The 13,703-nt window shown below is 40.5% G+C and overlaps 1 protein-coding gene across 1 annotated transcript in view; it reads right to left on the reverse strand.

Annotated features, from left to right (window-relative positions):
- The window catches only part of LOC126562205 (ras guanine nucleotide exchange factor P-like), a 30,838-nt gene that overhangs the window by 2,260 nt on the left and 14,875 nt on the right, over positions 1-13,703 (reverse strand). Inside the window, exons 2-3 of the mRNA XM_050218648.1 lie at positions 12,216-12,438; positions 11,911-12,007 (exon numbers count right to left, since the gene is read on the reverse strand). Coding sequence (XP_050074605.1) covers positions 11,911-12,007; positions 12,216-12,438 — 320 coding nt within the window. The remainder of the gene's footprint in view (positions 1-11,910; positions 12,008-12,215; positions 12,439-13,703) is intronic.

Raw genomic sequence — 13,703 nt, forward strand, 5'->3', positions numbered from 1 at the left:
AAATTCGATGTTAATGTCTAAGAATAAGTAGTTCATGTGAGAAACATATTTTTGACTGTGAGCGAATCAGCAATAGCCACGAGACTCCCAACTAACCTAAACCACAAGCTGTGTATTTTTTTTGGCAAAGCGCAATAACTTGTTTGGAAAATCATTTTAAAGAAAATGTATCAGATAATTGCCATAAAGTCACTAAAGACTGAAGGTCAGATATTTTTGAAGAAAGCCTCTTGGGTGTAGTATTCATGTACAGTGAGATGCTTGTGAGCTATCTTTGTATGTTTTATTCCTACTACCATTTAGTGGATAAGTGAATGACATAACAGGTTGGCTGATAAGTCCCCGGTCTAACAAAGAAAAACACATTTTTTTGTCAAAATTCGTTTTTATTATTCAACATTGTTCCCTTCAAGAGCGATACAACGATTATAACGACCTTCCAATTTTTTGATACCATTTTGGTAGTACTCCTTCGGTTTTGCCTCAAAATAGGCCTCAGTTTCGGCGACCACCTCTTCATTGCAGCCAATTTTTTTCCCTGCGAGCATCATTTTGAGGTCTGAGAACAAGAAAAAGTCGCTGGGGGCCAGATCTGGAGAATACGGTGGGTGGGGAAGCAATTCGAAGCCCAATTCATGAATTTTTGCCATCGTTCTCAATGACTTGTGGCACGGTGCGTTGTCTTGGTGGAACAACACTTTTTCTTCTTCGTTCTTTTTTCGTTCGTCAAGCAACCAAAAGTTGCTTGAAAAAAGACGCTCCGTCTCACAAACTAATTGACATACAGACGTCAAATTTTGACACGAATCATTTGAAGGCTGGTGCTATATAAAAATAATATGCATTTAATACTAGCGGTGCCATCTATGTGTCAGACCGGGGACTTATCAGCCAACCTGTTATTCAGTTCACTCAATTGAACAAGTATCTGCTCTGAAGATGTTTTTTTTACAGCTACGAGCAGAGAGAACTTGAATCTCACACTTTTTACTTCCTTAGTGCGGCAATGGTTTGTTAACCAGAAGAAGAATTGCATAATTTGCATGATTTTTTCAATTATTATGCATAAACAATAATAAAAAATCCGACGGCTATATCACAGCGTTTTGTCATTGATTTTCTAATATTTACTTCAATTTTCTTCAAACTGTGGTCTCAACGTTTGGTTTAATTATCCGTAGACTTCTCATATCATCTCATCTCATTTAATCTGCCTCCGGCAGTGTGTTCTGAATGATATTTCCCAACAACTTTGACTCTCTTCTTATCTACCATTAGGACATCCACCCAAATACGCATTAAAACCCAAAAGTAAGCTTTGGAGATTTTTCTTCTAGGCCTAAAGAGCTTCTAGGTCACGCCGGCCATCGTTCCTCCCTGGGAACGGTACGGGTAGGATTTACAACCCGGTCCTGCCGTGTAAAGACTGGCACCGCTGTCGCCTCTACCACTGAATTGCTCCGAGATTCATTTCACACTTTGCATCCTTATTTAATCACTTATATCATTTAAAAAAACAAACAATCTTCATCTTCAAATTATTTCCTCATCGTACCTTTTGATAGCATAGCAGATACATTTTTTTATTAATTAATACCATAATGTACAAAAGAAACACATATATTCTAGTGTTGGACAATAGTTTAAGACCACCTGCAGTTGTGCTTAACAAAAAAAAAAAAATATTTTGAAACTAATTTCCAACGAATCGACCTAATTTTTGTAGTTATAAAATTAAGTTGAACCTTTTGAGAAAACATTGAATCGATTCTCAAATTTCTTTTTTCATGTAGATGAAAATAAAGCCGTTTTACTACGGCCAAAACCATGAAATATGAGCACAATTTATTTATTTATTTACTTATTATTACATTGAGTTATTAACCCATTTTTGGCCTACAATGCTATCCTTATTTAACGTAATTAAAAAGAGGATCCCTAGCGAAACAAACAAAAATTACAAAATAACTTTATGAAGCACAATAAAAACCATAAATGAAAGACGAAAAAACAAGGATTCAATTGTCTCAATAGGTGCTACGCAAGATTAGTTTAAGATTATTAAACTTATAATCTTAAACGTTAAAAAAAAGTAAAAGTTCAAACACAAATTTCAGTATAGTTTTGAGCATCTCCATTTTACTTTTTCAATGGTAGAATTGGTCTTCTCTCATATTAAAGTAGTTGTAGTTGGGTGTAAAAATGTTTAAATTTTATGCAGATTATTAATTCTTCCGCAATTATTTATGAACTTATGGATGCAAAACATCATTATTATTAATAGTTCAGAAGTCGATGAACATTTTCATCAATTTTTCAAAAAATTATACTTAGTGGAAGTATCGAAAACAGCAGTATAAAAATCGGATATAAAAATGGTCTAAATCTATTGTTCGATTTTGTCGTAACTAATTCAAAATTTTGAAAATATCTTTTCAAGCAATTTCTATACGATTAAATGAAGTATGTAAGTATGCAAACGAAACTCGAAGCGATTAGCGATTCCAATATTAAATTCAGTATTTCAAAATACATTTCACTCATACGCCATTTGCATCAAAATGCACGGCTCTGTTTAAATATCGCCGATTTCCCTGTAGTATCATCGATGAACGTACAAATTAATTCAACACATAAAGTGTTAAGTGATACCACGCTCAAACTACTCTGCCACCAACTACAACTACTAACGATTTTACACACCATATCGAACACTAATCGATTCGCTGCAAACAAACAAACCCAACATGCGCAAAAGCCATTGGCAAAGTGCATCGGAGCTCGGGACGGCTCCGCAACAATTTAGTGCTTCAATGCATCATCATCATCGTCGTAAAATCGCTCCACTTGCGCTAACTTGGGTAGCTTTTGCTCACGTTCATCCCACCGGAGACGGTGATCCCCGGTGGACCGGTTTTATTTATCAAATTATCAAATTGATTGTAAACACTTAGGAAGCGCACCCCCTTAACTGTTAATTGGCGCAGACCAAATTTGCAGCATTCGATTGGATTCGATAAGGGAGAAAACGGGAGAATGCGAGGGGAGTGCGATAGTGAAGAAGATGGACAGACAGACAGGGACACAGGAGCGCTTGCCCACCCGTTCCCTTTACCAACACCCCTTAGAAACCCATGAATATAATTCAATTAGTACCTAATCAGATGATCAGTAATTTGTCTGTTAGCACATATGCGAGCAATTTTTGAAGCTACGCTTACCGACACCGAGTTGCGAACCCGGGGTGGGGTGGTTCGTGCGGTCGGAAGGCGCAAAATCGGAAGAAAACGGCATAAATCACAAACCGAAGAAGGGCACGGTGCGTTCGAGCATTCCAGCCCCGATGGTACGGTTGTAAGAGCAGGGAATCACGGAATCAACGGAATCGATTGCGGCCGAAAGAGATGCCCCGAATGCCCTCGACGCCTATCAGCGTGCAGAGTAAATAGAACAGATGTCATTGTACAAAGTTAATTTGTTTAATTTGATTGCTATCGTCTCTAATGGGAAGGGCGTTAAACGGCTACGGTGATACCTTTTTTTTTTTGTTCGTCCGAGTTTCCCGCTTTATTGGCGTGCGTGTTTTTGTGTTTGTGTTTGAGCGTTGTGCAATCAAAGAGCGCCGTGGCTTAAATGAGCACAGGCAAAAACATTCCCGGCATCCACGGCAGGGAAAGATTAGTGGCCCTAGTTAACTGCAATCAAATTATTGAAACCGAAAGTATTTACTTTGTGCGCCCTTACTCGGGGCGCCTGTGCTCTCTGGTCGGAACCAATTTTCCCCCTTGTGGTAGAAAACGTGTGAGTGTGTGTGAGCAGGGTTATCGAGGGACATGGTATTGAGGAACGCAAGGGCAAGCAGCTACATTGTGGCGTTGTCAAAAGAAATAAGTTTGTAGAAGATTTAATTAATATAAAATAAGAATAATTATCTTGACGAGTTTTACAATAATAGGAAAGCAAAGATATAGTCTCGATTAAACCAATTTAAATAAATAATTTTTATAAACAGTTATTCCATTTTATTGAGAGTATTTTCAAAAATAATTAAAAAAAAAAATCTTTCTATAAAATTTTCCAATACTAATAAATTATTTTCAAACACCAAACGCATTGCTTTCTGCTCCAGCAACTTATCAATTCACCCCACTACATTACTACCTACTTGCTGACATAAACGATGATGCTAAATGGGCGACAATAAAAGACCAAGTGGTCGTTTAAGTTTCCCCTGATTGTTGGGGATTGTCAACGAGGGATCAGTCTAGCAGAAAAAGGAAGCAAAAAAAAAAGGCAGAAACATCCCTTCTTTAGAGCAGGTTTTTCACCGCACTTGCTTAGCCGGTACAACCTCGCTGATACATAATCCCCGGGGTCGTTTTTCCCCTTTTTGTTGGAAATCTTTTTCCCTCTCGCTGGTTCACGCTGGCTTCAACGGATCGATGCTATATGGCGTACCATACCATGCCATACCGCAAAGATCGCAATACCTTATGGTTGAAATTTCTAAGCAACCACCAGCAGCAGCAGCAAACGCAACCATCGGCCCTCTTTGGGCGATTGGCGGTGATTAGCGGAACGGTTGTTTGTTTGGGCTCTCTGTGTGTGATAATCTAGTTGGCGATGATTTTCACGCAAACCTGCCACTTTTCACTTGATGCGTATGACGCGACGGCTAGCATGTGCATAAACGTAGGGTCTGTAGGGTGTACGATCAGAAAATAGTGTTTATAGTTTCCGTTTTATTTGTTTGTTTTTTTTTTTGCACGCATTTTGGTTCAATCGTCCTCCTACAGGCCAGGGGACTTGTAGGATGCGATTAATCGAAATCAATTAGTGTGAATTACGGATGAGTTGTGAATGGAAAACAAGCGACATGTGTGGCTGATGTACAGATGTGCTTACCAGTGCATATATTATCGTGAAATATGCAGCGTTTGCGGGAAAAGTAACTACAACTCCGATGTGGATTAATTCTTCGTTCACGTCTTACAAAGACCATTGAGATAATGTCTTGTATGACACATTTTGTTAAGGTGGAAAATGGAAACAACACTAGCTGTTATAGATTTTAAAAGCTGTTAAATGTTATATGTTATGACAATAGATTCTTGCCTGGCGCCCAACTGCACCTTAAGGCAATTGGCTGACGACGGTGTTGTTTCAGTCGCTAGCAACGACATCGTAGGTCTCCAAAGCCCTTTGCAAACCACACTTGACAATTTGCAGGTGCATCCTAGGTGCCGAGTTTTCGCCAGAGAAAACTGATATGCTTATTTTCTCGTTCCACTACGACACACCGAAAAACAGGTTTGTAAATTTATTCCAACCGAATTTTGACATATTTTTATATGGTAAAAGGATAAGAATTGCCCAAACTTTTAGATGCCTAAGCGTTTGGTTTGACACTAATAATGTGTGGAGGTCACATGTACAACAACTGGCAAAAAAGTGTGCCAAAAGAATCAACTTCCTCCGAACAGTCACAGGGTTCTGGTGGGGTGCTTATCCATCAGACCTTCTGCGACTGTATAAGACAACGATACTATCCGTCTTGGAATACGGATGCATCTGCTTCCATTGGGCTGCCAAGACGCACATACTAAAACTGAAACGAATTCAATATCGTTGTCTTAGGATTGCGCTGGGCAGTATGAAATCTACTCATACAATGTCCCTCGAAGTGATGTCCGGAGTGATGCCGCTAGAACTACGTTTTTAGCAGCTTCGCCTTCTACTGAGATCCAAAGTATCCAACCCACTAGTGATTGAAAACTTCAAATCGCTACTAGAGACAGGCTCTAAGTGCAAAATCATAAAATTATATCATGATATTGTATCTCTCAACAATACGGCACTGGACCGTCATAATTAATTATAAATAAAATATTGTATCTCTCCAGGCAAACCCTAGTACCACTAAAGCAACAAAGCGCGCCACTTCACCAGAGTCCTGCAATTTCCTGTTAGTAGTCGACACCTCCATGCGCGAAGACACGAAGAACATTCCAAATGATCTTCGCTGGAGGACAGTTCCCAGCATTTTTGTGGATAAGTATGGCCATCCAAATCCTCAACAGTACTACACAGACGGATCCTCTTCGAAGGCGGGCACGGGCTTCGGTGTATTTAACACGAGCACCGAAGCTTGCCGAAGGCGGCTTTACTGTTGGCGGAATGCGTGAGTTGGATGCTACTGTAGCTTCGCAAAGTTGCAGTGGCTTTCGGACTCGTGTGTTCTGCCGATGGTGGGGCCGCCAGCCACAACATCTAAATCCTTGCAACGACATGGAGTGGCGAATCACCACAAACTATCCGTAACAAAGGGGGTTTTCTTGGGAGCCAGTAGTCAGTCTCCACGGCACGATGCTCCAAAGAGGCGCTATCGGAAATAGCGAGGACAACATTTGAACCATACCTGGCAGTAACAACATCCACAACCGAGCTCACCCGAGATAAGATGCACTTGAATTGAGGGAGAAGGAAATGTCTACCCTCAAAATATTATCAAAATATTTAGATTTAAGATTAGATTTTAAGGAATACGGCCTGGCAGTCAATACGAAATAATAAAAAACCACAACATTTTATACCTCGGTTTGTATTTTTTTTGTACTATCAGCATTGCAGAAAATAGAGATCATCAGCTTCTTTTTTTTATTCATGAAGGACGGCCAGGCCGTATTGCTTACAAAAAAACTTAAAAGTAATATATCCCTTTCATCTTTGCTTGAAAGGGCACCATATCCCGGGTGTGCTCGGTTGAATAGAGATCACTTTATAGTCCATTGATTAAGGGAACCACCTACAGCCCCGTCGGCTGTATCGTATTCGAAGCAAAAGTTGATCTTGTCTCGCAAAAATTTATGATTTACAGAAAAAAAGGAAAAGCGCTGTTAAAAGTAAGTACTTTTGGAGAGTTAAACATTCCTGACTTAAGACCAACATTTGACGATTGTAAAAGTGTTTTCATCTGTCGGGGTAACTAAGTAAGGTTTGCAACTCTCTATTATCGCAAAAACAAAACAGTTATTTTATATTATTATACTAATTATGCTATCTTTAACTCCTGCGAATAAGATTTAAGTGAATTCGGCAAAAAGAACTAGCCGAAACTTTGATCGTGAGAAAGAAGTACTTCTGCCGGCCGCGAAACTAAGAACCTAAGGATCCGCCTTCCTCAACAGGGTCATCAGTAGGTCCCCTGTTGAATTAGGGCTCATTCCAATCTGGCCTCTGAAAGCCGTGATTTGCCAAAGAAATTTATCAATTCTGTCAAGACCTGGTTCTCCAGGATCTTGTGATTCTAATTCCAACTCGAGGTGTAATGATTTTACTTTTTCTTGAATGTACAAATATAATATTTATTTTACAAAAAATATTATTTAGTGTTTAGTGTTTACGTCGTAGTATTGTTTTTTTTTAATGTTCAAAAAATATGTCGATAGTACGCAATTTTTCTTGGACCAGATATTCCAAATGATAGCACAGAGCAGAAGTTAAACTGCCTTCATCAATGCAATTATGTTATACATTTTTTTGTGCTTATAGTTAATATATCTATCAATCCTATCTACACTATCTTACCAATTTTATGTTATGTACAACAAAGCAATGTTTACTAACAGGTTGGCTGATAAGTCCCCGGTCTGACACATAGATGGCACCGCTAGTATTAAATGCATATTATTTTTATATAGCACCAACCTTCAAATGATTCGTGTCAAAATTTGACGTCTGTATGTCAATTAGTTTGTGAGACAGAGCGTCTTTTGTCAAGCAACTTTTGTTATTGTGAAAAAAATGGAAAAAAGGAATTTCGTGTTTTGATAAAATACTGTTTTCTGAAGGGAAAAATACAGTGGAAGCAAAAACTTGGCTTGATAATGAGTTTCCGGACTCTGTCCCAGGGAAATCAACAATAATTGTGGACGCCCGAAAGAGGTGGTTACCGACGAAAACATAAAAAAAATCCACAAAATGATTTTGAATGACCGTAAAATGAAGTTGAGCGAGATAGCAGAGGCCTTAAAGATATCAAAGGAACGTGTTGGTCATATCATTCATCAATATTTGGATATGCGGAAGCTCTGTGCAAAATGGGTGCCGCGCGAGCTCACATTTGACCAAAAACACCAACGTGTTGATGATTCTGAGCGGTGTTTGCAGCTGTTAACTCGTAATACACCCGAGTTTCAGGGTTCAGGGTTTAAGGATCTCTACATTTTCCTGAATCTGATTGCTGATAAGAAGGCTCCCAGCTTCATTGTGAAGCTGTGCGATACCTTGACGGGTAGTTGGAGATCATTTTGAGAAATTTACTCGGAATCCTCAGTACATCAAGCATATTTCTGCAGGGGCATAACCATAGGCATAGGCTAAGTAGAAGGTCGTATGTTTTCGATTTTAAGTTTTAATGTGAGCTTTGAAGGCAAGGTAACGCCGAGATATCTTACAGCAGGGGTCCAGGGATTGTTGTTGAGTAGAACACAACACAGAACACACTTAGCATAGGTTTCACTTTACGTGAACCATTTGTTTTAATGTTGTTCATCAGTACCTTCCAGTCGTTTAAATATTTTATGTGACTGTCAACGCCTTTTTGAAGGAGGGATTGCATCGTTGCATAGACCGAAGGGTTATATTAAATTTTGCAGTTTTATCTGCATAAAGTGAAAGATGAGTATGCTCCTATAATTATTTGTTACGAATCACAATACAAATAAAACCTTGGTTGATTTTCTGACAGTTGAAGCCGAACAAAAGTTCTTGCACTCTACTCTAGAATGCTGAACTTATTTTTTCAGCGACAGTAAAAACGCCCTTCAATACTTTGGTGCTGCTCGAACCAAAATGGCAAAAAAGAAAAGAAAACCTGATACGTCGATAATGAATGGAAAATCAGAATCGAAACAAAAATTATACGATTACACATATTCCGGCCGCATTGTTTCCAATGCACGGTGGCAATCTCTTTGCACAAGCATACCAATGAGCTGGCATCAAATTTGCAATCACAACATTACGTGCCGCCCAAACGACAACAAGACTCCGCAAACAAACTTCTGGACCGATCGTTTCTTTTTGCAAACCGTTGGGAAAACAAGCCCACAGAAACCGTTTTTTCCTGCTTTTCTAGCTTGATTGTTGTTGTAGGCTTTGACCTACGATTGTCTCCCCAGCTTCCCTCGCCATACTCCCGATTCTCTTCTCTCACGTGTGTTGTCTATCTTGAAGATGAAACTACAAATAAAAAAACCTTCACAGAGCATCGCGTGGTGCCCTTTTTTTTCGTCAATTCCTTCCACCCCATCGAGTGACGGTCGGGTGGTGTCAACGAGAACGAATATCAATTCCTGAAGCGTGTGCCAGCACTGTTTGCGTTGGCGTTGGGTTGTTTGGAATCATGCTAACAAATTCGGAGATAACTCGATTTCTGTTCCCTCAACAGTGTAAAATCAATCACTCAACATTTTGCGTACCAGCAAAACAGGATGGCATGAAGAGAGAAAAATATATGCAAGGATAGATGGATGGAGGATCGAAAAATCGGCAATGCAAATAATATCACCGTCGTTGTTTCGTTACAAGCGTGCCTGATTGCGTTACAGGATTAGCTGGAGTTAATGGGTCTGAGTGAGGACGAGCGTGCTGTTTGGAAATACGAAAGGAAAACAATGCGTTGTTGCGTCGTTCAATAGAACGAAAGGATTCAGGGCTGGCTGTTCGGATTCTTGGATTAATAACACGGTAACTATGGATACATTCGCCATGAATGTTCGATTAAGACAGCTCGCACTGAGCGAAGCTAACAGATGTTCTCGATATCTCTTGTGGTTTGGCATGAAGGTCTGATCAACTTAATAAAAAATCCTGTATCAATCTGACAGATGCGTTGCAGGACCAGATCAATGTCACTTCATCCATGTGAACGGTCTAAAAGACTTAACGAAATGAGTCGTCCGGTGTCATTATCATTACATGACTAGTCCATTGTTCTCTTTCACACGGAAAAAAACCCTTCTGAGTATCATCGAATTGACTGCGGCTATGAGGGGCTTTGTGATTTTTCAACGATATCCATTTCTCGGCGGCTTGTGTGAACTTCTTCTTCTTGGCCTGCTTAGGATTGAGCACGTCGCGTCGACATGGCCAGGTCTCCAATTAGTTTCCAGGAAACTTGGTCTAGGGCTGCAGCCCTCCACGGCTCCATTCGATCTCCGACAGGTTAGACTCCACTTGATCCAGCCAACGAGCTCGCTGTACTCCTCTACGCCTCGTGCCGAACTCAGCTAGCTCGTGGTTCATTCTCAAAGATAGTCCTTAGCACCCGCCGTTCGAAAATGGCAAGTGCATTGGCGTCCTCCGTCAGCATAGTCCAAGACTCGTACCCGTTGGTGGACTACCGGACGTGTCAGGGTGCGGTAAATCGTGCATTTCGTGTGTTGTTGGAGTCTTCTGGATCGAAAGTGTTTGTGGAGTCCGTAGTAGACACAATTCCCCTGAACAATGCGCCTTCGCTGCGAACGTTGTCCGAAGTTACGATCGTACCAAGGTAGCAGAACTCCTCTACCACCTCGAGATCCTCGCCGTCAACTGATACTCTGCTTCCGAGTCGGGCTCTATCACGCTCAGAGCCTCCGGCAAGCAGGTATTTTGTGAACAGGCTTGTGTGAATATTTGAACTATAAATCTTCATTTGAACAGACTCCTCTTCGTCTATCGCGACCAGAGCTGTATTAAACCCTTCTGAGGTCCTAAGCGGAAATGGTGTCCCTTCAAAGAGGTTCTCCATCCCGCGACAGAGAGGGGGGGAGGGGGGGGGAATGGTTAGTGGCGAATCAAGCAGTTTGAAGGCCTTTCGCGGAATGGATCGGAACCCATCACTATCAAAATCAATAGTTGACCAGGAAGGGTGTGTTGGGATGGAGGGGGGGGGGTTGTCTTTTTGACAACCTGTGCAGAAATGTGACCGGGGGATGAGGATAGGGGGCTGCTTAGTTTCCTTCAACGGGATCCGTCGGGAACGGGAAGATCCACCTCTGATCACGACAGGTGTTTTGAGCGTAGAAGATCTGGATCTGGATTTGTAGGATCTGGATTGGCTTCTCTTCTATAAGTACCAAAAGTCTCTGACTCTGAGATAGTTCCTGCCTGCCATTTTGGTCATCGTTATTCTAACAAATCGATTAAACTTGTTCTATGCTGTCGTAGTTTTACAGGCTTTAGAGGAAAAAAGCCAAAGCAAGATCTGAACAGTTTTTGATTTTCTGTTTCAGAATCTTTACAGGCAGTTTCCAACTTTTATTTCAAAGCATGGAAAAAATCGTATGAAGGAACTTCAATGGCGTAACATCCTTGTAAATGCTGCATTTATCCTTTTCTTCAAAAGGTACCAATTTGCTATCAAATACTGTAAATCTTAATGACCAGTTGTTTTCTAAAATATACCATTTTAGATTGGCGTCTCTGTATCATTCCTAAATGTATAATTCAATCTGTGCTGAGCAGAAATCGTGTGAATGTAAGTTGAGTTTTTTATGTGTCTTCCAAGAGTACTTAAGCCTGTAACACATTCTCACAAGTATTTTCATGCGATATGTTTGCTTATATGCAAAATAATGTCGAAACATACCATCAATATGTATAAGCAGTTTATGGCCCTGTCGAGATTCAGAAAGTGTGAATATGTTTATATTTCCTTCATAAAAAGGAAATGCTAAAAAATCAAATCACTCAACAAGATTTACCAAATCAATTCGTCCTGTAGGAGCTGTTACAATGTACCTATGAGAACGTATCGCATAAAAATATGTAACGAACGAAGCCCATTGTGGTGGCCAATGTATGAAGACACAAGCGACTCGCCTATCTCGCTAGCGTAGCATAAATATTATAATTTTATCGTACCTGTAAGCTCCGTGATTCGAGGATAGTAGATGTTATGGTGCCTTAGAAGCTCTAGCTGAGGTAGCTGCATGAAATGGAACCGATTCCCAGCGTCGACCTGTTCGTTGGAACGAAAGCAAGAAAGACAGGTTTTTTTTCATTCCTTTTTGCTTGTGCCTCTGTTACCGTCATGTAGATATTATCATAATGTGCTCATGTGCTCGTACGCTTCGATTTGCATAATTATGTTTCGCACCCTACGCGTCCCTAATCTGGTGCAGAAGGAGGTGCGAATTGTGAGGGATTGTGGGTAAGGTTTAACCTACCGGTATGCTTTTATTACACACAGCAGGATGTGTGTCGAAGGTGGATGCGTTCGAGGTGAAGATCACCTGCGATGGGCAAAGATTGTAGAAGGGCAGATAGTCGTGTTGGTTGGGTGAAGACGATTTTGCCATTTGATTCATCGCACAGTCGTCTATATCCTGCGGTTCCACACTGCCCGGGTTGATCGATGAGCACGAGTCAGAGGAGAAGGTGGATTCGGATCTGAAATGAATAGAAGAATGGTGTAGGATGTAAGTTAGGAAATTCGTGTTGAAAGATTGCGATATGAGACATTTTATTTCTTGGGTTTTTCGTAAAGAAGTTCCCTAGAGCCTCGTTCAAACATTTAACGAATATTTTGTTGATAGTATGCGAAGCAGTGATACAAATGAATCCATAAAACCTGAACCTTAGGCATCTTCAATATTCAAGTTCAGTCAAGCATTAAACCCCTAAGCATAAACGGATCTGCATTAAGCTTAGTGATACACACGTAAATGCTTCTTTCAATAAATGAATCCTTGACCTACAACAATTCTCTAGAGTTTTTATTTATTTCATTTATTTCCAATATGACGGCTCTTGGCCGTATGGTCAATTCTTCACAGATAGTAGATGAAATAACAAAGCATTTGAATTAGAACAAGTAAATTATAGGCCCGGTAGTAAGGTGACAACAGCGCCGATCTTCATACGGCAGGACCGGGGTTCGAACCCAATCCAAACCGCTTCCCCGTAGCTACTGACCGACCATTCAACTACGTGGTTATCAGCAGTAGAGTAAGCAGCCGCGGGGGGCCCCGAGCTAGGTGATAAGGGGCCTTAAATTCGCCATGAATCAGCCAGGTCGGCAGATTCAATGTGATAGGGCCCCCTAACTTCTATTCCGCTCAGGGCCTCCGAGGGACTAAATCCGCCACTGGTGATCAGCAAGCCTTAGTAAGCCATTAGATGGCTGATGTGATCAAAGTAGGTCGTTAAGCTAAGGAGAAGAAGACTCTGAGGATAGAAATAAGGCCTGATTGTCAAAGCCAAACGGAAAACTTTCCGACGGAAAAATCTAACCAAACGGAAAGCAAATTCATATTACGGTTACCCGTTAGAGTCGACGAATCGACTTTTTGCATACATTCATCCAGCCATAGGTTGCTCAGTTCATACATTCAAAGATGATATCATTGGAATTAAATCCGTCCTTAAATTCTAATTTTTACTTAAATCAGTAACTAATGAATCAGTTTGATTTAATAATACACTTTTTGTATTGGAATTTTTTTCGTGGTTGACTCTCGTGGTTTTTGCTTCAGAACAATTCATGCAAACCACCAAATAAAATCACTAAAACGACTTCAAAACGATTGTCATAACATATCCACGTAAAATATGTACACTTTTCTATCGATTTACGCTTAAACATGGTTTTTATGAATGCAAACAACACTTTCCGTTGCACTTGACTGACGGAAAACTTTCGGTGTAACGCGCGT

The sequence above is a fragment of the Anopheles maculipalpis genome, chromosome 3RL, assembly GCF_943734695.1.
Source record: "Anopheles maculipalpis chromosome 3RL, idAnoMacuDA_375_x, whole genome shotgun sequence".
Classification (NCBI taxonomy): Eukaryota; Metazoa; Arthropoda; class Insecta; order Diptera; family Culicidae; genus Anopheles; species Anopheles maculipalpis.